The following is a 25,156-nucleotide window of genomic DNA, read 5'->3' as shown; positions in this document are numbered from 1 at the left end:
ACAGAAGTCATTTAAAGGAATACAGACATTCTCCCAGTGGTCTAGTTCCTGGCTTTCCTTCAAAGAAACCATCCTTACTAAATTTTCATATATTCTTGAATAACTTCCTTTTTCTAAAGGTTTATTTCTTAATTTAAAAAATTAAAATATGGGTGCTTTATTTCTCCCTTCTTCTTCCTCCTTTCACCCTATTCTTTACCCCTTCTTGTTCCCTCTCAAATTCATGGCCTTTTTCTTTAATTGTTTTAAATTATATGTATGCATGTGTATGTATATAACCTTCTTAATTTATTTACTTGTATCTACAAGATAACAGAGTTGACCAGTTAGTATCAGAAAACCAGGTAGGGGGCTGATTCCTGGAAGGACTAATCCTCCATCTTGCAGTAGTCTTCAGTCGCTTGTAGTTCTTTGTATACAGATGAGGCCCCTGCAAGATTTCTTCCCTTCTACTTTAGAATGCCTATTGGTGTTATCATTTATCCAAGTCTTGTTTAGGCCCACACGTCATCAGGTGTGATGGGTAAGGCTTCCCTGTTACTTCCAGGAGACACAACCATTCAGCACTTGTCCTGGTCTTTTGATCTGTATGATCTTTCCACCTCCTCTTCTGTGATGTGCTTGAGCTTTAGATGCAGAAGATGTATTGTAGATGTTTCCAAGGGGCTGGACAACCCGCAGCAGGTTGTCCTCTGCATTTTCACCAGTTGTATGCTTTTGAATGGTATCTGCTTGCTACAGAGAGAGGCGTCTGTGGTGAGAGGTGAGAGATTCTTATCTGCGGGCATAAGGGCACTTATATAGAATGTCGTTGGGAGTTATGTGGTTTAGTTAAAGTGTTGTTCATAGGTTCTCCTCTAAAATCCATGACTTCACTAGGCCCAGAGAGTTGGCTACACTTCTAGTGCCAGTCATGGTTTCTCTCCTGCTGAATGGGCCTATGTCCAGCTAGACAGCTTTGTGTACGGCCAAGATATGAGTGCTACTATTGTACCCCGAGGGGTATCTTGCTGTGCTGGTGATTGTGGTCGTTTTCCTCCCTTGGAAGTTTACATAGCAACTTCTCATACTGTGAAAGGTAGTCCTCAGTGAGGATGTTTTTCAGGTCAGGTACGGGTCATATTCTTCCAGTCCTATATCTGAAGTGCATGGAGTCTTCAGCAAAAGGAACCCACCCTCAACTTCTGGGAGGCAACCAAGGCCAGCAGCAATAGCCTATATGGTTCCTGGACTCCCATGATTGATAACTCAAAAGGAGATTTCTCATGCCTGTCCCAGGGGTTTTCTTAAATGATCTATGATTCTTGAGGGGGGGGCACTGTCAGTCAGTCCAAGTGGTATAACTTCATTTAAACTCTCTGTGTCTCTGTTTCTCTCTCTCTCTCTCTCTCTCTCTCTCTCTCTCTCTCTCTCTCTCTCTTTCTCTCTCTCTCTCTCTCTCTCTCTCTCTCTCTCTCTCTCATACACACGTATGTGTGTTATATATAATTATAGGTTAAAAATTCTTTACAGCTTTCCCAAACATTCTGAGCATTATTTTCTCCTCCCTCCCCTTCTGTACTGACGTGTCACACCTTCCCAAATTAAAGCTCCCCACCCTCACACCCTGTTTTGTTTTTTACTATTTCTCTCTTCATCACTGTATCCTGCCATTGACAAAATTTATTTTTATTTTATGGATGTTTTGCCTGCATGTATATATGTACACAATCATGTGCCTGCAGTGCCCACCAAGACCAGAAGAGGGCATTGGACTCCCTGGATTTACAAACTGTTGGGCGCCACCACTGTATGGGTTCTGGGAAGTGAACCTAAGTCCTCTACAAGAACATTAAGTTCTCTTAACTGGTGAGCTCTCTTTCTTGCTTATAATAGACACTTGATGTACATAGAAAAAACAGATGAGGATTCCATATGATACACAAGGAATATTTTCTTTTTTTTAAGTTTTTGAATTATAAAGTCTTGTATGCTATACAACTAACTGTATTGATTGCAGTAGATGGATGTGCTATAACTGAATTACACTGGCATATTTGAATTGTTTCCCAATTTTGCTATCTCAGATAGTACTGTATTATAGAGGCTTGTATGCTTGACCACAAATGAGCTATAAGTAACAAAGCAGAGTTTTATAATGAAAATATTGGACAGCCTTTCTGAATCCTTTCAATTCTGTTAAATCTTTTGTAGCCAATATCTAGTTATATTTTTCTTTGTGACATTATTAGAAATGTAATTTTGAAAGATGAATTTAGCTCATTTATATTTATTGTTATAGAAGTTAAGTCTGATCATGTTGTTGGTAGTATTTGCCTGCTTATTTTCTTAAGTTGCCAAAGCTGTTTTTAAAATTTCTATTTAGCCTCAGTGGGCCTTAAACTTGTGGTTCTCTTGAGTTACTGAAAGTTTAGGCACATACTACCACTCCCCACAGGGATGTTAGCACTTTAAACAGTAATAAAACCCAGGTGATTTTTTGTCCTCTCTCCTCTACCCTCCAATTTTTTTAAAAAGCTCCTCTTCTTTATGTCTGCTAGTTAGCAATATATTCATCTTCCTAGAGCTTGCCATTGTTATACAAACATTACTTGATTTTCTATCCCTCAATAATTTTATCTATGCCTCAACTATTAGTCATGGGCTTTGTTTTCCCATCTTGGACACTGCTATACTGAAATCTGGGGGCAGCTTTGTACTTTTCATTCTCAGAAGTCACTAGGAGGTATCTTCTGCTGCTATATTGACTTTCTTTACTTGAAAACCCAGTGATTTGATTGGGATAGATCTTCATATTGACCATTCTAAGGTTATTTTATTGACCCACTGTGCCTTCTGCATGTAGGTTCAGCAGAAATGGGATTTACTTTAAGAATTGCAATTGCAGTCACTCTATTCCATGTTTCAATAGTCTCCTTGGGGCTGTCAGTTAACCACATGAAGAGCATCCTTTGCATCTAGGGCTGTCAGTTAACTCACTGATGTGCAATGGTTCTTCACCTTGTCCTGCTGGCCCCTGTGTTCTCTCTGGCATCATCCCACCTACCATGATTTCTGTCCATTCTTCTTCCTCTAGTTTTGACTTTGTCTCTGCTGTCTCCTCCCTTTTCTGGGCTTTACAGTATGGTTATTATTATTATTATTATTATTATTATTATTATTATTATTATTAATTTCCAAAGGCAAAATTGTTTGATCTGAATTTTTGTTATTTACTTTGTCCTCATTTTCTTGCTTTCTGCTCAGTGTTCTCTGGTAGTTTTATGTGCTTTTCCTCCAAAAATTTATTTCTATGAATTGTGTAAACCAATAGGGTCAGATTCTTTAAGATTAAAAGCAATACTATTGTTGGAATAAGTTAGATTTGACTGGTATGCATATTCAAAATGGAGTCTTAGAGGGAAGGTAACCAGGCTATCTGTAGATGTCACAATTCCAAAAAGCATGCAATTTACCAGTATAGACAGATTGCTCCCTTTAAAAGTGGTTCCTCTGTGTGGGCCTATCTTTCCTGTTTCTGTGAAACAGATCAGGCCCACGAGGGCTTTCTCCATTACTCTGTTCTACTTCCAGTTTCTTGTTACACTCCAGTTGTACTTTGCAATGAGCCTCTTGTCTACACAAAACACAAATAACTATCTTGTATGTGTTTTCTGAGCCCTGCTGCCTCTGGGGTGACCTCCCCCCTTTTCTTCATGCTTTTTACTCCTATGTGGATTCTATTTAATCTATTCCCTGTCCTTTCCTCTATATGCCTTAGTTATTGCTGAACAGAACATTTGAGTCACTTTAAGGAGGAGCCCTATTCCTCTGAGAGACATATATGTACTATTTAATGTTTGTTCCCATTTTATAGACCCCCATGAACATTTGCCTTTTTACTTCCATCTGGTGAGTTTCTGGCTTTCAAGACCAGAGAGAGGCACTCTCTCATATTCTCTCTCTCTCTCTCTCTCTCTCTCTCTCTCTCTCTCTCTCTCTCTCTCTCTCTCTCCCTCCCTCCCCCTCCCTCCCTCCCTCTCTCTCTCCCTCTCTCTCTCTCTCTCTCTCTCTCTCTCTCTCTCTCTCTCTCTCTCTCTCTCTCTCTCGTTTTAACAACAATGAAGTGTGCCATCTTTTCCTCTATACCTCATTTATTATCTATGGAGAGGGGGCTGGAAGATGCTTAGTGTCTTCCCACTTAGAGACGAGCTTTCTAGACAGGAAGTTTTGATCAAAATAGAAGTAATGGTAGTTAATGCCCCGTCCTTGTGTCAGATGCAGTCTGGAGGAACTCTGGGGGTGCTTGGATGCCAGCTGCTTCTCACACCTGGGGGAGAGGACAGACTCTGAGAATTGCTGTCCTGAAGGGAGAAGATTGCTGAGCCAAGCATTCGGCTAGGGTACCTTCAGTCTTGGGCAGTTCCTCCTTATATCCTGCTTATGTATTCTAATTATTCCCTGGTTTGTCCACCAGACAGATATAAGTGTGTATGACAGCCCCAGGCATTTCGGTGACCCCTTTTCTGGGTTTTCCGTCCAGTTCCTTCCTCCACCCTCTTACCATTGACTCAGAAGCTGGAGATGCTACTACTGACCCTTTGTCACCAGAAAGGGTTGTTTTGCACCCACCCTGTTTCAAACAGCCTGTTAAAGGCATCACTGTCTGCTCTAAAGTAGGGAGAGAGGATGGGGTAAGATGACTCTACATCTGCCTCACTTCCTTTGTCCCCAGAGAAGGTGCATCTGACAATGTCTAGTGTCCCATTTCTAAGGAGGCCATTCATAGGTTCCAGGTACCTCCTAGGCTTCCTGCTCAGTGTAAGCTGTCAGATCAAAGATGCCATTGTCTCTCTGTTGTGTTACCTGGCAGTGTAGTGTTAGTTCTTGCTGAAGGGTAGAAATGTCTGTGCTTGCTATTGCTTTAGGCATTGAAAACAGAATATCAAACTGTACTTTGTAATACCTACATTTAGGCGTTGAATTTGAGCGGGTCAAACTGGTCCTAAAAATGGATATTCTTTATAAATCATCCCATAGAACAGAGTTCTGTCGCTAAAGCTGCTTACAGGTCTAGGGCTAACATCTGACTTAAAATGATCCATTTATATCATAAGTTACTCTCTAGACTGGATATGCACTTCTGTAGTACAAAATAGCAGCATATGTTACACTCCAGCGCCCTCAGTAATCCAGGATGAGCCTATTTGCAGCCCGCCTTAGAGCACCGCACTGCTTGTTTTAAATGGGACAACACTTGTCATTTCTTCAGCTCAGTGTTACTTCTCTGGAGGTGCCTAACACCTCTGGATGGCTTCCATCACAACTGTCTGTTGTGTATTGTTTTCTGCGGTCACTGCCAGTCTGTGCCAGGTCACCTCTACAGGCAAACGCTGACCCGGTGGCTACAAATACAATTAAATCCAGAGTTGGCATTTAGAGGCAATATTTTGCATATTCAATAACATGTTTTTGCCTCAGAGTATAAGAAAGGCTGTAGGTTTCATCCAAGGTTTTCGAAGCTTATTTCATCTAGTTAACCTTCCCTACTAGATTATTGAAGGGGAAACCAAGGGTTGCTCTGCTCATGGGCATTTACGAACGTTGGGCAAATTCTAGACATATTTCCTCTTTCAGATGAAGGGTTATCATCAGAATCAAGGGAACTTAGAGCCTCCTGAAGGCAGGTGACCAAGGATAGTCTTAATGGCCTTAACCGGGAGTATATCCATCTCTGCTTGTGAGTTATTCCATTACCTGGTTTAGCTCATCTTCTTCCAAGTTTAATGTCAGGATTTTAAGCTCTTCCAAAGACTGCTTTTTAAGGAGGATTTTATTAGCAAGCTCCTGAATAACAGAGCCTTAATTTCTCCCTTGTTCCCGTTTTTTGCATAAAAGGATGCCTTCTCTAAGGGTGAAAGAACATGCATATATATTGAGTGAAAGCTAGACTCATGCGTAACATGGTTTACCTTAAGCACGGCCTGGTATGTCAAGTGAGCTCCAGTTAGAAGTGGGATTCACTGTGTGTGCTTTAGAAAGATCTTCTTGGAGCACCCTTTTCAGTTGCACGTGGCTCAAAGTGTCAGTGTTAGCCTCTCACGAGTGCCAGTATTAGCTCCCAAAGTTTCCCAGCTCACAAGGTGACCAGAGCTTCATGTTAGTTTTGAGAGCTTAATTCTCTGGGCAGTCTGCAGCACGTCTTCGGCTGAGGTTAAAAGGCTATGCTGACACTGTTCCCATCTCCAGGAAAGGAGGCTGAGGAGGTAGATCCCTGAAGAGTTGCCAGATGCCTGAGAACAACTGGTCTCAACTATGCAACGACCCTCCAGTAGGGGGCGGGCATTCAGAAGTCTGAAGGGAGCATGGTGCCAAGCCTGCTGCTCACATACACAATCTCATGCCAGCAGAGGCTGTGCAGAGGAAGGGCAGAGCAGGCACCATTGAGGTGGCGGGTTGTGATGTGGAAGCAGATGAGCTGTTAGTTTGGAGGCCTGAGTGGGAATCTCAATGTTTTCATTCACTCTCTAAGACCTGGGGGAACTGTGGAACTTCCCTGAAAGACAGCAGAAAACCAGCTCCCGCTGGACAGCATTCAAGATCATTTTGTGTGAGAGAAGTGTGTGTAGGCTCTGGCCTTTATGGTTTCTCTGTTTGTCAGTCACAATGTCATACTGTGCCCATAAACACTAAATTCGGGGAACACTGCTGGCTGTGGTGGCCTAGGGGTCGGGTCTGGTGCTGCGGCCTGAAGTCGGCTCTGGTCTTTCATTCTTCCCAGAATCCTGCTAGCTGGTTCTGTTTGTGTCTCCATTACACTGGTGAGGAGACTGAAGACTGGAAGATCCTTGTCCACAGTCCCATCTGGAATCTGTGATCACTCAGTTCCTTGTGTTTCCACAGCACTTCCTCTCTCCTGCCTTCGTGGTAGCCCTCGAAGGCAGAATGGGTTTGGTTATTGCTGCAAAAATCAAATAAGCTACTTGTTTCCTATCGGTTCCTCAGAGCCATGTTCCCAAGGGAACCAAGGAGCCACCATGGCTTCCCCTCTCAAGCTCCTTGGCCTTGCAGCGTCTCCTCAGCTGCCTTTTGCTCACTCATCATAACTCCTACCAGCTGCCAGATATGCAACAGCTGGAAAGGTCCAGTCCGCACGGGAGCAAGGGGAGCCTAGTGCCCCTCAGGTACCAGCACCATGGGACCGCAATGGTGCTGAGGAGAAGCCAGCTAGGCAGGGCAGGTTAAGAAGGAACCCTGCCTTTGCTCAGATCCTGGCTCTGGGCAGTCTTCTCTTTGTGTCTAATCGTCATCGCCAGAAAGCAGGCTCAGCTGGACCTTCCGCAGAAGCTGCTAATTGCAACCACTCTGAGATCATTGATCCAGAGCCGCTCTGATTAAGTAATTATTCACAACGGCACCTAGGAGGGCTGAGCGAGATTAGTACGAAAGGACCATCACACCAGGTCTCCATCGCGGAGAGGCGTCTCGGCTTGCTCCCAGAAAGAACTTGAGTCTGGCCCAACTCTTTAATTACCTTCTGAGGCACTAAAGTTTAAATTAAATCCGGATTGTTTTCATATTAGCCGCTGCAGGGCCCTGAGCTAAGCATCCGTGAGGCTGGCTGGCGTGGGAGGAGGTAGGGCTGTGGCAGGTGGAGTGGTTTTTTTTTTTGTTTTGTTTTTGTCTTTTTTTTTTTTTTTTTTTTAACTTGGGCTCTTAAGCTGAAGAAGTTCGTGCATTCAAGAGCAGACTGGAGACCTGGTTCCCTGATGAAGGCGTGCAGGGACCCTAGAACACTTGTGTAATGTCACACTGGCTGTTTTCAGACATCCCCAGCGAGCGTTCAAAGGCAACTTCAGTTAGGGTTGGTAGGTGACACAGGGACAGTCACAGGTGCCTACGCCTGTCCCTCAGGTAGGTGTTAGCACTAGATGTGAATAGGGATGTGCATCCAGTCACCACACTGGCACTTTTTATATCACCTCCTTAGTATTTTCTACTCTTCCGCGCTTGTCCTCGCTGAAGTCTAGCCTTTTGGAATGGCTGGCTGTGGTTCACCTGCCACACTCACGAACAACCAGAGACCAGGTTAGGATGTGTGTTAAGCTGCTGGGAGCAGCTTTTGGATGTCATAGCTCCTTCTTTGTCAAACTGCACCACATTTTAAAGCTTGCCTAGTCACCAGATGTTAGCTTTGCCTGTGCGAGGGTAGAGGGGAGAACTGGCCACGGGTACCCAGGGACCAGCAGCCAGGCTAGAGATGCAGATTTGGAGAAGATACGGCTCTGTCTTCCTGGTAGCTGCTCCTCTGGCAATCTCACTGCCCCACAAGGTAATACTGATGGGTCAGCCATTTTCTTCCCTTCCTCATTGCCCCAGGCTGTAGTGACATGGAAAGAGGGGCCCTGGCTTTGGCCACAGCACACCCATCTCTCTCTGCCATCCGGGTCACCTGAGCTGCACAGCCTGTTGAAAGCCTTCAGCTCTAGCACGTTGTTCTACACCTATTAGAGCTCTAAGCCTCGGGTGGGGAGGGGAGGAGGTGTCAACCATGTTGGCTTTCCATATATTGCAGTCTGGACCTATATTTCATACAGACAGGCATCTACTGGGAGAGTGCCTGCCACAGTATCTGGACCCTTCCATGTCTGCATGCAGTGGTTTCCTGGCGGAGGGAGCTGCCTTTTTGCACGTGATAGAATAATGTACAATGGTGCTATTCTTTTCCCTAATGAGGCCCCAGTGGCTACACACGTGACACAAGCAGGCTGTTCTGCAGTCCCTCCTGAATGGCCATTGTTCTCACACCAAAGCTAATGAGGCAAGAGGCTCAGTCACTGCCCCGCTCCATCCCAAACTGCTGGGCCAGCTGCTGTCCCTGTCACTGGAGGAGCTTCCCTTTGCAGTGGAGGCCTGACCAAGTTTATCAACTGCATTCATTAGTGCTGGCTACACACAAGCCTGGTCTATCCAAGGAGGCAGCCCCCTCTACCCTCCACCCCTGCACAGAATCGACCTTGCAGCATAGCAGCCCCACTTCAAACACAAAAGCCCCAAATCCTGCCCCTTAGGGTAGCAGTTGAGTTGGAACTTGTAGCCATGGTGCTTGATCAAGCATTCATGGTTTCTTTCCATAACTACATTTTGAACAATTACTATATGCCACCTGTGTAAGGCTAGGAAGGTAGGTGTGAAGGCAGACCAACTGCCCATCAGGCAGCTTATCAAACAGGGAGAAGGCAGGCAGGAATTGAAAGCCCAGCCTCTTGGTCTTCTTTTGGCATAGCTATAAAATAACCGAGGGAGATGTTATTCTTTCTATCATCAGTATCTCCTCAGGCTAAAAAATAAAGCACAACAGTAAAATCCCAACATATCATGCAGACAGTTGGGATATGAGTCCCTGCTCCATGCCAGGAGCTATGAGCTATGCTTTGCTGATATCTTATTCCACGCAATGATGCCAGGAGCTAAGCTTCATTTTGCCATTTCACAGATGGAAAAACTACAGTTTACAAAAGGCAGTGAGAAGGTTATGAGAGCCTGTCAATAGCCCCATAATGAGAGCATTCTTCAAGCAGGTAATGGACTGCATTCCATGCTGAGGTCTAACAGTGCTGGGTTGCGCTCTTGTTATCAAGGGGGACACGGCACTGGGCAAGAAGTCCTTGGGAAAGAAATCACCTTGAACCTGAGATGTGAGACAGACACAGACAAGGCCATGGGGCTAGGGATACTGAAGTAGAAGAGGGCGGGGAACGGCGGGGTGGGGTGGGGCGGGGTGGGGGCAGCAAGGCCAGAGCACAGAGACCACAGGTTGATCCTGCAGGCCACTTAAACCACAAACTTAGGCTCAGTGAACAGAGCAACCAGGAGCCTCAAAAGTGGCGAGACAGGAAAGTGATTTGACACAATGTCTGATTCCAAAAGATCACTGTGGCTGCTGGAGTCTGAGGCTGTCGAGAATAAGACTGGTAGGCCAGTGAGGAGCATACTGTGGCTACCACAGTGGGGAGCAAGGGTGGTGCCATGGACTCGAATAGGCAGTGAGAGAAACAAACATTTTGCTTGTTTGGGAAGGTGAGGAACATGAAGAAATCCAGGGAAACTTCCGAATGTCTGCCCTGAGGGCACGTGTCTGAAGTTACTGCTTTCTGCCTCCTGGACATGGCAATACTATGCATGCACGAGGTGAGGGGAGGGGTTGGGGTTGGGGGTTGGGTCTCAGGGATTCTGTCAGGCTTCTGGCCCTGTTGGAGCTGAGTCATGAAAAGATACACAGCCACATGAGGAAAAAAAGAAGGCCTATGGGGAAATAGGGTTGCTGTGGAGGACTCTGTCCAAAGACTTGATGTAGAAGGAGAGCCACAAAAAGCAAGCAGATGCCCAGGGAGAGGAAGGAAGGGTGCAGAACCAAACCGACCTCATTCCAGGAGAGAATGTAGCAAAATTCCCCAGAGTCCTGGTTGTCATGGCTTGATGTCCTGGAAGAGCATCATATTTGCTCTGTAGACTCAATACCTGGTTCTCCTACTAGGCAGGTGGGCGGGGGAGAGCAGGCAGAGCCCCTCTGTCCTCTGTGACAAGAATTGTCCCACTTCCGGGGACAGTGCAGGAACAGGAGGGGGTGTGGTTTACTTTTCCCTGGAAACAACCCTCTGGCTTCCCAGTTCCTAAACTGTGTTTTCCAGTTAGTACCACCATCTAGAGTAGACACCTGAAGAGGCATCCAGACTGTGGCATGGCAAGAGTGCCAAGTCTGGACAAACAGCTCCCTGTGGGCTGTCCCCCTTTATCATGTGCCCAGCAGATTGCTTGGCTTTCTCCTCACACCAGGAGTGAACTGGGCCCAGTAATTGAGTGTCTTCTATCTCTGTTTCTGCTCTCTGATCTTACTCCATCATGCCATGGCTCCCTACACCTGGCCTTGTCACTGAGAGGCACATTAACCCTTTCAAGATTGCAGTGCTTAATTCTATTCCTGACCTCTGCCCGTCAGGAAACTTGGGGAGATTCAGTAGGTTTGTGAATACAGAGGTTACCTGCACGTCTCAGCATTTAGTTACACATGACTGGCCAATTCATCTTGCAGTGTGTGATCTCATCGCGAGTTGGCTTGGAGGTTTTTTTCTGCTCAGAGAACATTCTAAATAGATGGTGTGCCAGCAACAGAGGGAAGATGGGTATTATTAATTTCCCATTTCCAAATATGAGACTGACTGGAGAGTATATATCCTGTGTTTGGATAATCACACTACTGTTTAGTGCTGAACAGGTCAGGAAGGCACAGGCTTGGTCCACAGAGGCTCTGAGTTGGGGCCAATAAGTGAGTTGCTGTGAGCAGGGTCCTGCAGTCAGACTTGGTACCTGGGCAAAAGTAAGAATCTCTGCCTTCAGCAACAATGGCCTGTCTTCTACTATGAGCACAGGTTAGCAGAGGTGTGTGGAGGTAGCTTGTGGGAGCTTGTTATCTTCATCCTCAACTATCTTAAAAGGCCAAAGGGAGGGAGGAAAAGCACTTCTGGGTAGCTGGTTGTCATGACGAGCCTCCGCTAAGTTAGAGAGTAGAGGATGAGAGCTGCCGTCACTCAAACAGTGCAGCAGCCTGCTCTGGTGGGAAGATCTGGAGCCCGCGCTATCCAGTGCAAAGGTCATGAGCAATTTGGGATGAGACATGTGCCTGAGGAGTTAGTTTGTACATTTATTTAAAATTAATTCCCGGGGTAGGATTACACCAGTATCCACTTGCACATACTTGTGGGGAGCCAAAGGCACTTTTCATTATTTGCATTTGACTTAGGTGTCTTTCTGAATTGTCCAAAATTTGCTTGCACTAAGCCTGCTTCTAAATATTCTATTTAAAGTAATAATTACAAAAAGAGCTGAAACCCCATCTGGCGCATTTCTTAAAGTCATTGTAGATTTGTTAAGAGCTTGAAACATACTGTCGGGTTTGTATTATCCTGGGGGTAAGAAAACAGGTCCCAAGAAACTTAGGGGTAGATCTGTGGTGGGTGATAAAGCTGAGATTCACTCTAGGCAGAGTGACCTCACAATGTGACCCCATTCTGCTCCCAACAGGAAACTCTTAGTCAGGTCTGTGTTCAAGGTCGTTAGCAGCGGGGTATCACTAGCTGGGCGCAGTTACTGGATGGCATGCAGAGACTACAGCTTGCATCCTGGCTGGAGTAAAAGTAGGGGTGAACATGACAGGTTGCACAGAGGCAGCAGGGCCTGTACTTCCACACCTGTGTTGCCTGAGGTCTGGGAAGCTGCTGCACTGACTCATGGCTGGAGAGGTAGCCATGAACTGTAAACCAAGGAGAGCATCCAAGAATATTACCTTCTTCTGCATTCTCACTGACAGCAAGGCGTGTGGGCTGGGCAGGGCACCTGGATTTAGTCAGGCACTGTGCTTCCTGGAGGCTGCAGTGGAGTTGGGATGATGCTTTGTCCATCTCCATCGCTGCCCTCTGAGGCTTCCAGGGGTGAGCTTGGAGCATCAGTGTGTTCCCAGCTTCCAGCTGTGGCCTCTCTAAACCGCGAGAGGATCAGATGTAGCTCCGCATTAAATGCTTCTTAGCTTGCTTGCTGTCCTCCACCTTCAGAAATCTGAAAAAGCTAACAGCTTCCGGGAAGGGCCAGTTCCTGGTTCTCTCTTGGCTGTGTGGTGTTTAAATTTGTCTCTAATTTCTGAAGGACACCAAACATACGGCTTCCTTTTCAGTGTCCTCCCACTGTACCCCTTGCCAAGATGTTCTCACCCAGAGTGAAGGTGAGCCCTGAAGGAAGGGCAGGCAGTATCACTTCAGTCTCTCCTTTTAGGTTCCCCATCTCAAGTCACAACCTCCACACACCATCAAACAGTTTACACCCACTTCCTTGCCTGCTTTCCATCCGTCAGCCTGGGTTTCTTGTCCTTATCAATATCTGTCTGCCTCCACCACTCTACCATGCACTAAAACAGTGAACCGGGGGAGGAGGAGGGAGGCAGAAAGGGCATTTACCTGTCAACAGTGGAGAGTAGGAATGAGTTCTCAGGAAGGCTAACAAATCAGGCCAATTTCCCAAGTCCACCTTGTCCTAATACAGAATAGAGAATCTGCTCTGCTGGGCTCCATGGCGCCCCAGGCATTCTCTCCCTAGGAGCATGAGCTGGTTAATCTCTTAATGTGAGTACAGGGGAGATGTCATGTTCTCTGGCAAAATTGCAATAACAAGTTTTATGTGCTTAGCAAAAGGGATGTCAGCTGGACTTTGAGGACGCTGTACAAATGTGAGGTGTCAGCAGCTTGCTTTAGCTGAGTCAGACCAGGTCTGAACAACCTATCTGTCCGAGATTTCCAGCTCTCTCCTTGTCCCATGTTTGACTTGTGACAGGAGCATCCCTTGAGGTGGCGGAGCTCAAAGGATTCAGAGGTGTCTGGGCAAGGAGGATTGCCTTGACCACAGGTTGGCCAATGGCCTTGTACACTGGGTGGAAATTCCAGGTGCTCACCATCTGCTCTGTGTATTCCCTGCAGCCTGCACAGACAAGGAGCTGAGGAACCTTGCTTCCCGCCTGAAAGACTGGTTTGGAGCTCTTCATGAGGACGCCAACAGAGTCATCAAGCCTACCAGCTCTGATACAGCCCAAGGCAGTAAGATCACTCTATTCTCACTATTTCACAGCAGCATATTTTGGTTAAAAGAAAAGGATTCAAAATATGTCCCAATTTTAGAACATTAAAGTATCAAAAAAGGATGATACTTTAGAATCAAGAGAAATACGAATTTTGGAAAAGTGTGGTTTCAAAGAGATCATGGTTTATATAGGCATTTTAGAAAACATACTATATAGAAAAAAGCTGTGCATGTATGTAAACACATATACACACATATAATACTAACCATTTAGCAACTAAAGTATACTACAGTAGACACCTTGAAGTACTTTTCCTTGTATATGGAAATGTATGTGTGCTGGAAAGTTTGCACACTTTAAAAGCTGATACACCATTTGGAAAATTAAACATCTAGAAATATCATTATGCTTTCCCATTATTGAGTGGTCTCAGGCAGGAGCCAAATAGGATCCTAATCATGACTATAACAACTTAAAGAGCCTTTAATTGGGACATTTGGGTTGTTGCTAATATAAGCAACAGTGTAGCAAGCATCTGGGATAATGTGATTTGCCTGAACACTGGGCAGCCTTGTTTAACTTTCCCCAGACACCACCAAGCAGGTGCCCCGCCCCTTCCTTTCCCACTAACACTCAGACTCCTGAAGGAGCCCCCGGAACTCTGGGATGAACAGAGGATACACAGAGAGAGAGAGAGAGAGAGAGAGAGAGAGAGAGAGAGAGAGAGAGAGAGAGAGAGAGAGAGAGAGAGAGAGAGAGAGAGAAAGAAGGAGAAGGAGAAGGAGAAGGAGAAGAAGAAGAAGAAGAAGGAGGAGAAGGAGAAGGAGAAGGAGAAGGAGGGGAGGGAGGAGAGGAGAGGAGAGGAGAGGAGGAAGGCTCCCCCCTCTATATGCAGTGAACTCTGAGGTAGTTGTGCTAGCTGGTACAACAGAGATCACAGATCCATCAATCCCCTCAGATACAGTCACTCAGCTGGACCAGGTGGGATGCACGGCTTACCTTCTTCTTGGGAAGCTGAAGCCGGCGGATACTTTAAAGACAGGATACAGGCTGGCCTGAGCTATATGGACAGATGCTGTCTAAAAAACACAAATTATGATCTTAACTTCGGGTGATTCTTTGATACCCATAGCTTTCTGGAGAGATCAATGAAGAGTAAGATAGAAGAAATGCTTACCCTAACAGCTTCACTCTTTTGCCTTAATGGCAACATAGTGCTTGCTTCTCAGACAGTTTTACAGGGGGTAGCTCTTGGTAGCTCTGTCTATAGGATGGTGAAGTGAGATAGAGGGTGTGTGTGTGTGTGTGTGTGTGTGTGTGTGTGTGTTATTTTTCCATTCCTGTCAGAGGTTCCTTTGGAGTTTGTGGGCACTAATTTCCATCTAGAAAAGCTTGAGTAGCCAAACCCTGAGCTTTTGGAATAATTTCTCCATGGAAACTGGGCTTTTGGGAAAAGAACTCTTGAAGCTTCCACTCAGTCCTCAGAGGACAGGCGGGAGCCTGGGAAACACGAGTATACCTCGGAGTAAAGTGAGTTCCCGAAGCCACTGTAGGTTTGATGCCCTGAAGCCACTGGGGCAGAGGGGTGTAAGGAAGGATGCTTCAGTCTCTGAAGGCAGAGAAAGAACAACATTTGTCCACCCATACATCCTGAAGGGCTGGCCCCAGAGCCATGCTCCAGCCTCTGCCTCTGACAGCTGAGATGCCAGCTACACTTGCCCTTTTTGGACACTGGAAAAGCAGTGAAGAAGTCTTGTTTTGTCTAAGCCATACAGCCTGGCATTTCTTCTGCTTTATGCTCATGACAGTCACTAAAGAAGGACCCAAGTTATGCCCATAGGCTCATCTGAGAAAAATTAATATATATATAATCCTTTGATAGCAAAATGAATACATTTAAGTATGCAAAGATTTATTTGAAAGGATAAACTTAAAGCTAGCTAGAAAACTCCTATAGCTAGAAAACAACTATTTTTACTGATACAGTGTGCCAATAGTGCTGAGGTTATTAAAGGGAATATGGAGATCTCCCCTCAGGAAGCATCTAGTCTGATTAGCGAGCATCAATAGTGTGGGGAAGCCCGGGGTTTCCTGGGAGTTTGTGGAGGTGGTTGCAGCCTTTTTTATAGATTTTTTTTTTTTTACAGATTTGCCATGAAGATGTTGCTTCATTAAATCAGGCTCCCAAGGTTCCCAAGGTGCATGCAGGAGCGTAGGGCACACCAGAGTGGGCAGGCAGTCTCATCAGGACACTATGCTGTAGACACTGTATCCCACACATGGCACCTTAAGCTTTAAGGACAGATGTGTCAAAGGAGGCAGAGGGGAGCCTGGGAGAAACAGTGTGGAGACTGTAGATCTGGACTGGCCTCTCTGTATTTCAGTCCTAATCCTGAACCATATCTTGCTACTTCCTCCTTATCTATAAGTTAGAGATGATGATGACATTTCACATGAATGCCACCAGACTTTAGTGAGATAACTAAGTGTATAGTGCTTGGAAGAATTTTTTTTTTTTTTTTTTTTTTTTTTTTTTTTTTTTTGAGACAGGGCTTCTTTGTGTAGCCCTGGCTGTCCTAGACTTGCGTTGTAGACCAAACTGGCCTTGAAGTCACAGAGATCCACCTCCTTCTGCCTTACCAAGTGCTGGGACTACAGGCATGCACTACTCTGCCTGGCTGTTTAAAAGCATTCTTAAAATGTATTTATTACTTAGAAGCATTTTCATCTGTAGAATCCTAGGAAAAGAAAGCTAGTCCTAGAGACTCAAGTTATAGGAAAAGTGAGGATTCGGTCATCCCCTTAGCTCTGAGAGGAAGACAGTCTTGAGGTCTCTGTCTACAGTGCTGTGGCACCCAAAGCATGGAGCTAAGTGTGGGAGTCCCGCCCTTACAGTCTCCACAGTGGAAACCAATACTTCCCCTTCCCTGGGGAAATAAGAAAGAAAGAATTGTCTGAGTGGATTTGGATTCTATCTCAAGCGCCTCCTTAGGGTATTACAGAAAAGAAGAAAGGGATCAGACGGAGGAAAAGGGCCTAGGTGCTCTGCCCTCCAGCCTCAGGCTGGACCAGAGGGTCCTCTGGGACAGGATGGAGCCTCAGTCTCACTCCCTGCTGTTGCTTCTCCCCCACCCGTTTCCTTTCTCCAATATTTTGTTTCAAGTTTTCCTTTTTGTTTGTTTGTTTGTTTCAGCCTAAAATGATAAGCTCAAGTTTCAGTGTTATACATGTTGTGTTTTAGTGTGTTTGTAGTTTACCTTTCAGTTGCAAGCAAGTTTATAGACAGTGGATCTCATATTTATAGCACAGATACATTACCATAGGGGATGAATTCTCAAAGCTGGCCCCTGCTTTTAGAACATTTATATGTCTCATATATAAAGAAAACACCCTGAAGATAGGACACAGTTGGGTGTACCCTGATCCCTGGGGATACCAATTTAGGGAGTGGCAGTGTGTGCACCATGCCTGGCAGGCTGAGATGTCCCTTCCTCTCACAGGGTTTGACACCAGCATCCTGCCCATTTGCAAGGACTCCTTGGGCTGGATGTTCAACAAGTTGGACATGAACTATGACCTCTTGCTGGACCACTCAGAGATCAATGCCATCTACCTAGACAAGTATGAGCCGTGTATCAAGCCTCTGTTCAACTCCTGCGACTCCTTCAAGGATGGCAAACTCTCCAACAATGAGTGGTGCTACTGCTTCCAGAAGCCAGGAGGTAAGGTGGGCTCCATGTTGGGCAGGGAGGACATCAGAGTTTGTGCAAAGAAAGGCACGGCTAACAGCAAGCTCAAAGGTGCCTGTCTGCTTTTAAGATGACATTTCAGGAAACAAAGAGTAAAGTGATGGTGGCTCTTGACTGAGGAATCCCTTCCTTTGGATAAGCATCCTCACCACATTTAGCATTTTCATCTTCACTGCCTGGTTCTCAAGGTCACCATGAGATTGTCAGTGTGGAAAACACCAACTAATGTAAGAGGACCATACTTCCTATTGTCACATGAATTCTCCTTAACTATAAATGACAACTGATGAGAGACACAGGATACGAGGGATATAGGAAGAAATGATACAAGGGTGTCTCTCATCACCCAAAAGCAGGCAAGGGAGTCAGCCTGTAGCACCATCCCATCCAGTGGTCACGCTCTGCCTTCCCATGGGTCACCTTTCCTGTCTGGCTTTACTTCTGTCTCTGCCTCCCTAGGAGATATACCCAGTGCACCAGAAATCAGGCTGTCTGCTTACTAATAGTATATAAATTGTGCAATATTTATGCATGTGCACAAAGATGGCAGTACACACATCAAAAATTGTAGACACTCCAAAGAGCATCCAAGAAGAATAATTTCATGTACACATTCATAGGGTTATCAGATCTATCCCCAGCGGCACAGCATGCATCTTTACGTTTTAGCACAGTTGCCAATCTGCCTTCCAAAGGAGATGTATTGACTATTTTGGGCGAGAGAAAAAAGTCAGAGTATCATTTCTTCATGCCAGCATCAAACCTAGTCACTATTGCCAAACTGGGACAAAGCAATGCCACACTCCCCACTGGTTTCATTCTGTTTATCAAATGAATTTGAGCAACTTTGCTCATCTCTGGCACACTATTAGGGTTCTGTTTCCTTGAAATAATTTACAGTTTTTCCCGTTAGAATTGTGCTTTATTTTTCTGCAGAAAATTATAGAGCTTTGCTAGTTATGGGCATTGCAAGTATTTTTTTTTCCAACTCTAACTTAGTGCATTTTCTTGTTAAGGAGACACAGTTGCATGTTTTCATTTTCTCACTCTATGCCTGTTTTTAATCATAAAGCTTGCATCAGTCTTAGAAGGGCACATTTTACTTGGATCTATCAGAGCAACCCTCTTGTGTTTTCACCAACTTTGGTGAGGTTGTGTTCAAATTTGCATTGCTCTACATATGTGGGCACAGTGAGGAGGCCTCTGCTTCCCCCTCAAGCCTGGAGATAGCCACCTCCCTCGTTACCTTTCTGTCATTTATTGACTAACCCTCCTTCTATCAAGAGTATGTCTGATATATATGCATGTATCTTAGATTTATTCCTGGATACTCAGCCCCACTTACCTAAATCAATTCTATCCAGTTTAATTCACAGTTTAAAAAAAAAAACCGTTTAGATCACAGTTGATTTCCTGATATATTGTAGGTCTCTCCTCTCTTGTCATTAATTTTTGTTTTGGAATGTTCCAGAGAGTCATAGATTTCTTCCCCTTGAACTTTCAAATGCATTTGAACAATTTACTAAAAATTCCTCTCAGCTATGTAACATTGAAACCTTTAATCTTAGAGCTTCTTGGCTACAGAGTTAGACTTTTCGGTTTTGTTCTCATCAGTTTTCCTTTTTGGCACTACTGTAGGGGATCTGCTTTCCTGTCTACTCCCTCTCGTAAAACTCTCACTTTGTTTCTAGATGCCTTGGTTGGTCCGCTTGGTGTTTTCAGATGTAAACTGTACCATGCACAAGCAGTGAGAATTTTTTCTTTAAATATTAGAATGTGATTATTGCATCGCTTTCCCCTTCCCTTTATGCCTCATGTCTTTCTGTTCACTAACTATTTTAGGTAACACAAATAGGAGCTTAAAAAAAAAAAGAAAAACAGCAATTGTTTTACTTTCATCTAAGATGCTTGTGGCACAGAGCCTGACCCACTATTGAGGGTGGAGTTCCAGGCTAGGTTTACTCATGACCTTACCGGAAGCACCAGCTGAGCACTTCACCACAGAGCTATCCCTGGACAGGCTCCTTCAGCATGTGCAGGGAGAAGTCAGGACTCCCACTTCTGATGTGCCTTGGAATGATGCGGCATCCAGGATTCATTCTGAGAAAAGTTATTTCTCATTTTTCTCATTTTTGTATAACTTCTCTCACTTTCATTGCATCTCTATGTTGTTATTCCACAGTGTTGGATTAACTGTATCATTTCATAAAGAAGCTTAGAGATGATGGGGGTGTCATACTTTAGTCCCAGCACTCAAGAGGCAGAGGCAGGTGGATTTCTGTGAGTTTGAGGTCAGCCTAGTCTACAAAGAGAGTCCAGGACAGCCAAGGCTACACAGGGAAACCTTGTCTTGAAAAGCCAAAAGAAAAAGAAAAGAAAGATTTTAGAGGTCAGCGTTAAGTACATTCAAGTCTCAGTTAGTGATGCTATTTGGGGAGGCTGTGGAACCTTTACAAGACAGAGCCTCTCCATCTCTTCCCCTCTCTCTGCTTCCTGTGTGTAGAGGAAATATTATTGGCCATCTGCTTGCTCCTCTCTGCATGGTGATCTTCTAAGGACCCCAGTGGACTCTAGCCTCCTAAAGTTGTAAACAAAATAAACCCTTTCTTTCTTAACTTGCCTCAATGAAACAGCATGGCCAAAAGCAACAGAAAATTAATTATGCAGGATTCCTTTTCTATTTTCCAGGACCTTAATGTTGTAGAATCCACCTTCAGTCTGTGTGGCCTTGGGTCATATTGCAGAAATGTGATGTGTTATGCTTCTTTGAACTCTAGAATTAGATCCTTTCAAATTTTCAGGAAATTTTTCTTCTCAAGTTTATCTTGAGAACTTTTCTCTCTATCGTATTCGTCTCTCTCAGCCTCATCAGGGATGTTTCATATGACTCCCATGGCTTTGGAGGTGACCTTCCTCTCTTAACTTGTCCACCTGTTTCTGTGTCACACTCAACCTTGAGCCTTCACGTCCTTGCCCTGAATGGTCCACTGTTTTATTAGAATCATTGACTGCTTAGAGAAACTTCCACTGTGTTGACATCTGCCCAGCAGCAAATATTTTCCAAAATGAATTTTTCATATTAAGAATGAAAAAATAATTGTATGTTCCTTGTTCTTACGTGCATTTGAGATTTCCATTAGTTTAAAAATATATTTTAGGAAAATTTAAAGAAAGTATCATAAAATTAGAGACTTGCTCCATTCCACACAGTCTGGTTATCTTCCTACATATACCAACTGCCTCTGCTCTGTCATGGATGAAAATTTCCATTTACAAAATAGCGGTCACATCACTACATATTTTGTATGCTGGTTATAAAGATTTTAAAAACCTCCAGAACCATCTAACATGTCAGTAAATGGTAGCTATTAGTCACGGTAAGTGCCACCTTTCCTACTCACAGAGGGCTTTGTATCAATGTCTTCTTACCCTGAATGAGATGAGGACCCTGCAGCCGCTCTTTCTCATCTGGTAGTGGCAATGCCAGGTGGTATTGTAAAATCCACACAGTAATAGACAGAAGTGGGTGCTGTAGAGAGGTAGTTAAGAGTACACAGGCATGGAATACCTCACCCATGCCACAAGGACCCTGAGCTGATGGCAGGACCTGCCAGAGACATAAGACTGACAAGGGCAAAATGGGAAAACCCTAAAATACTAGTGAGGTCACTTGTCACTTTGCCTAGTAGTAAATTCTTCTGTAAGGAGCCCACACTAGCCCATGCTCTATCATCCATACACTTTGGCTCCATGTGGCTCCCTGTCTGCCCTTCATAGCAGTCTCCTGGTGGTGGTTCACACAATATGTGAGGACTCAGTGGCTGAGAGAGTGAAGAGATGTTGGGGGTCCTGAGTCTCACTCTGGATGGCTTGGCTCCTTGTCTTCCCCATGGCTATTGTGTCCACACAGGCATGCATGGGACCTTGGGACCTCTCTCTCCAGAGACAGGAGCTGCACTAGATCAGGCATTGCTACTCCCAGCTGGCTTGGCTCTATGTGCAGAGTTCTTACCCTCTCCTAAGCCTGAGCCTCAGTTTTTAGCTCCCAGAAACCTTTGCTGGATGTTTCCTTTGCTGAGAAAATGAAAAAGTCTATGAGCCGATCACCTGGTGTTTCTTGGTTTGCTGTAGGAAGGAAGTGTCCTAGATTATATAAGTAGCCTCCACGTGCTATTTTAAGTGCCTTGTGATATGGATCTCTTCTTAAAATTAGAAACACTAATGGCCTGGATTTGTTTTGTTGCACAGTCAACAACATATGGAGCCATTCCACACCCAGGTGTGTCGTTGCTACATTTTGCATCAAGAGCGGAGTCAATCATTGGAGATTATATTCTGTACCATCTGGAAACTGACTGCCATAAATTATTTTCTAGGTCTCCCTTGCCAGAACGAAATGAACAGAATTCAGAAGCTGAGCAAGGGGAAAAGCCTGTTGGGTAAGTGCAATTCTTTGCCACTCATTAGAACAACTAATTAAAGCATTCACGTCTCTTGTAATGTTCACTCTGCAGTGTTTATTTAATTAGGGACAGTGTCTTGTGGAAGAAATACCTCATTTTCCCCCGGCCTGAGCTCTGGCAGGTAGCTGGTACACAGAAGATAGCCTCTATCAGCAAGTGAAGCCAGAGGCTGGGCCAGCGTCTAGCAGTGAGCCCTGACCATGTTCAGTTCAGCGTTCAACTCTCTGCTGCTCCTTCCCTCTGATTCTGGCTACATTAACTCTTGGGTTTCCTTCTGTCACATAAAGCCATTATATGGTACACATAAGTGTTTTCCCAGTTCTCAAAATGAAAGGCTTATAAGTTAGGGTATTCCTCCTCTTTCCCAGGACTTGTCCATTTAAGGAACAAGCTCCCACCAGAATGCATCAAGTGGGGGCAAAGGGCATGTGCCTCTTTGGATGGAAGACTCCAGCTTACTTAGATGCTGCTTTGTCCTTTGAGTTTAAGGCAGAAGTAGGTCAGTTTCAGGAGAGCAGGCTCCTTTTTGGTCCTCCTTGTGCTGGGATGGGGAGTGGGTATATGGTGGCCATCACTGATTAACCTCACCCGATGAAATGGGAACCCGATACCTCTCCCTGTTAAAGGAGCAAACAGCTGCAACCTAGTAATTCAGAATTATTCTCATTAAGCTCTCAGAGGCAGGCATGTCCCGTGCAGCACACTAATTCAAAAGCCAGTCTATCTACTTTAAAGGATAGGCACATTTTTCCTAAAGATTATCAAATGCAAGTATTCTTTGGTTGCTGGCATCTTATGTTCTAAATGTTGGGGTCACCTCATAGTGCACACCCCCTTCCTCTATCTTTGTGTATAACTTATTTCCATGGCTTGGCTCATACTTTTGATTTTTGCTAGAACTTTAACATTGTGCTATTGAACTCTTGCATGCTTGGTTTGCTGGTGTCAACGGCATCTGGCTGGCTGAAGGCACAACATCTGGATACCTCCTCTTTAGGTTTTATCCAACTCAAGGGCTTCTGCTAATTGCATTTGTCCACATAAGGCGGTGTTTAGGGGTTGAGACTATACCCAAGATCTACATGTAGTTTATGCAACTACAATATTCTTAAAGCTGTATACCATATGGTCATTTTTATCATTCATTATGACATGTACATAAGGTATGCCTTCTGACATCTCATTTTGTGTTCCTCAGTGTACATGGTCCAACTACTGCCCACCTTTTTCCTATCATGATCTCATCTGTGTCTCATCTCAAATCTCCCACATTCTGTGTTTACTGAGACTAACTCATGCAAATGCCATCTATATTGCTTACAATTTATTTTCTGCCTGGAGAAAAATCTCCTAATACAACAACAGTGTATTCAGGGATATTCATATTCAAATAAATAAATGAAACAAGCAGCAACAAATCATAATCAGTTATAATTACTACCTACTTAGAAAAAAAGCAGTAATCTTATTAAATTATGGATTTAATACAACACCTGCTTCTCACCAACCTGAAGGCTCAGCCCAATTTTAATTTATTTTGTGGTCTGTTAGGCGCTCTGGTTTCTGACTGCTGCTCAGGGGGACCCAGCGTTTCTTACTCTCTACTTGTTCTCCTCCTCGGTAGCGCGCCCTGCCTTTTCACTGCATGCACGATGGAAAGAACCTAGTCTTTAGTGTGCTGGCTAGAGCTGCTAGGGAGGAGGGCGTGGCACTGGGTACCAGCTATCTTTCCAAAGTTGACTACAGGGCTAGGATACCTTCCCATTCCTTATCTCCTTTGGTCTCTTGGGATCTGGGCATCGTGAAATAGCCTGGTGAGCAGCATGCTCAGGGCTAGATTCTGGGGTTCTGGAGAGATGGCTGTGGGTTAAGAGCACTGGCTACTGTTGTAGAGGACCTGGGTTTGATTTTGAGCACCACGTGGTGGCTCATGACCATCTGTAACTCCAGTCCCATGGGATCCAGCACCCTCTTCTGGTCTCCATGGACACCAGACATGCATGTAGTGTGCTGGCATACATGCAGGCAAAACACTCATATACATAAAATGGATAAATCTAAGGAAAAACATTTCACTTAGATCCCATATTCATCTATATCTGAATTTACCAGGGCAAAGGAAACCTGACCCTCCAGTGTTACAGTAGGGTAGGGCATCATTCTATAAAATAAAAGTTAAGTTTGAAAACACTAATTTTATTTCTGCTGTCTTTTTGGAATAAGCATTAGTGGAAATCCACAGTGGTAACCAGAGGCCTTTGCTTCGATGATGTAAGGATGTAGTTTCTAGGGTCATGTTGAGAATCCCCCCAGAGAAAATGAACTCATAATCATTATGGAAGATTACCTACTGTTAAACCAGAATAATTTTAACACCAGATTTTCATGGATAATATTAGTTCAGAAAAAAAAAATAGTATTTCTCAATGGGGATAACTTTGAACCTAGAATTTGAAATTTATCTCAATATTTTCAAGGTGATGATACAGATTCTCAAACCATCAAAGATAATGTATGTAAGTATATTTCATATAAAACTGTGCAAAAGAAACAGCATAATACTAAATCCAAACAAACAATATCTTATAGAACAGTTTGGCTGTGAGCACTCCAGAGACAGAGGCAGAAAGATCCCTGTGAGTTCAGGGTCAGCCTGGTCTATATAAGAAGTTCCAGGCCAGCCTGGACTACATAGGGAAACCCTATTTCAAAACCAAAACCACAAAAACTTCCTGATGACAGGCTAGAATTAAAATTCTAAACTGTTGAGGGCAATGAAAACCTAGGAGCTGAAATTTACCCTATTTCTAATTTACCCTACAGTGAGGGTATGCTTCTAATTTGCCCTACAGTGAGAAAAGAAAATATAGATTAATTTTAGCTCTACTTGGAAGGACTGTACCATGCTGTAGAGATGATCAGGGAATTCCCCCAGAATAACAGAAATAAAAGAGTTTTCAAACATGAAAGAAAGACATGGAGGAAAGAAAAACTGATGAGTTTTCCCAGGAGGCAGGAGATGGGCACCGTGAGAAACAGGAGGCGCAGATGTGGCAGCAGAAATACGAACATGCTTTCCCTAATCACAGTCAGGGCACATGGGACAGACTGACATGTTATAAGACAGGACGTGTCTTCAAAGTTACACCTAAAACATTTATACAGAAAGCTGAAATTAGAACGTGGGAAATGTTCTTTCTTATAATGTGATAACATCGGGGAAAGCAAACATTCCTCCACCTTCTAGAAAGTAAGACATGCCCTAGGCTGTCAGTGTACTCATTAAATATAATAGACTCACGCAAATAACAGTCAAGTAGGTAAAAGTGGACGTAGAACAA

General features: G+C 44.4%; 1 protein-coding gene across 2 annotated transcripts in view; it reads left to right on the top strand.

The window, feature by feature from the left end:
• Positions 1-25,156, top strand: part of Spock1 (SPARC (osteonectin), cwcv and kazal like domains proteoglycan 1) — a 454,464-nt gene that overhangs the window by 425,274 nt on the left and 4,034 nt on the right. The window contains exons 7-9 of one of the 2 annotated variants that reach the window (XM_051172511.1): positions 13,503-13,616; positions 17,104-17,325; positions 21,729-21,791. In XM_051172511.1, the coding sequence (XP_051028468.1) occupies positions 13,503-13,616; positions 17,104-17,325; positions 21,729-21,791 (399 nt within the window). Of the gene's footprint in view, positions 1-13,502; positions 13,620-17,103; positions 17,326-21,728; positions 21,792-25,156 lie in introns of both variants that reach the window. The other variant, XM_051172504.1, reaches the window with a different exon arrangement.

Source organism: Acomys russatus, chromosome 3 (genome assembly GCF_903995435.1).
Source record: "Acomys russatus chromosome 3, mAcoRus1.1, whole genome shotgun sequence".
Lineage (NCBI taxonomy): Eukaryota > Metazoa > Chordata > Mammalia > Rodentia > Muridae > Acomys > Acomys russatus.
This window is presented reverse-complemented; position numbering and strand designations above follow the sequence as displayed.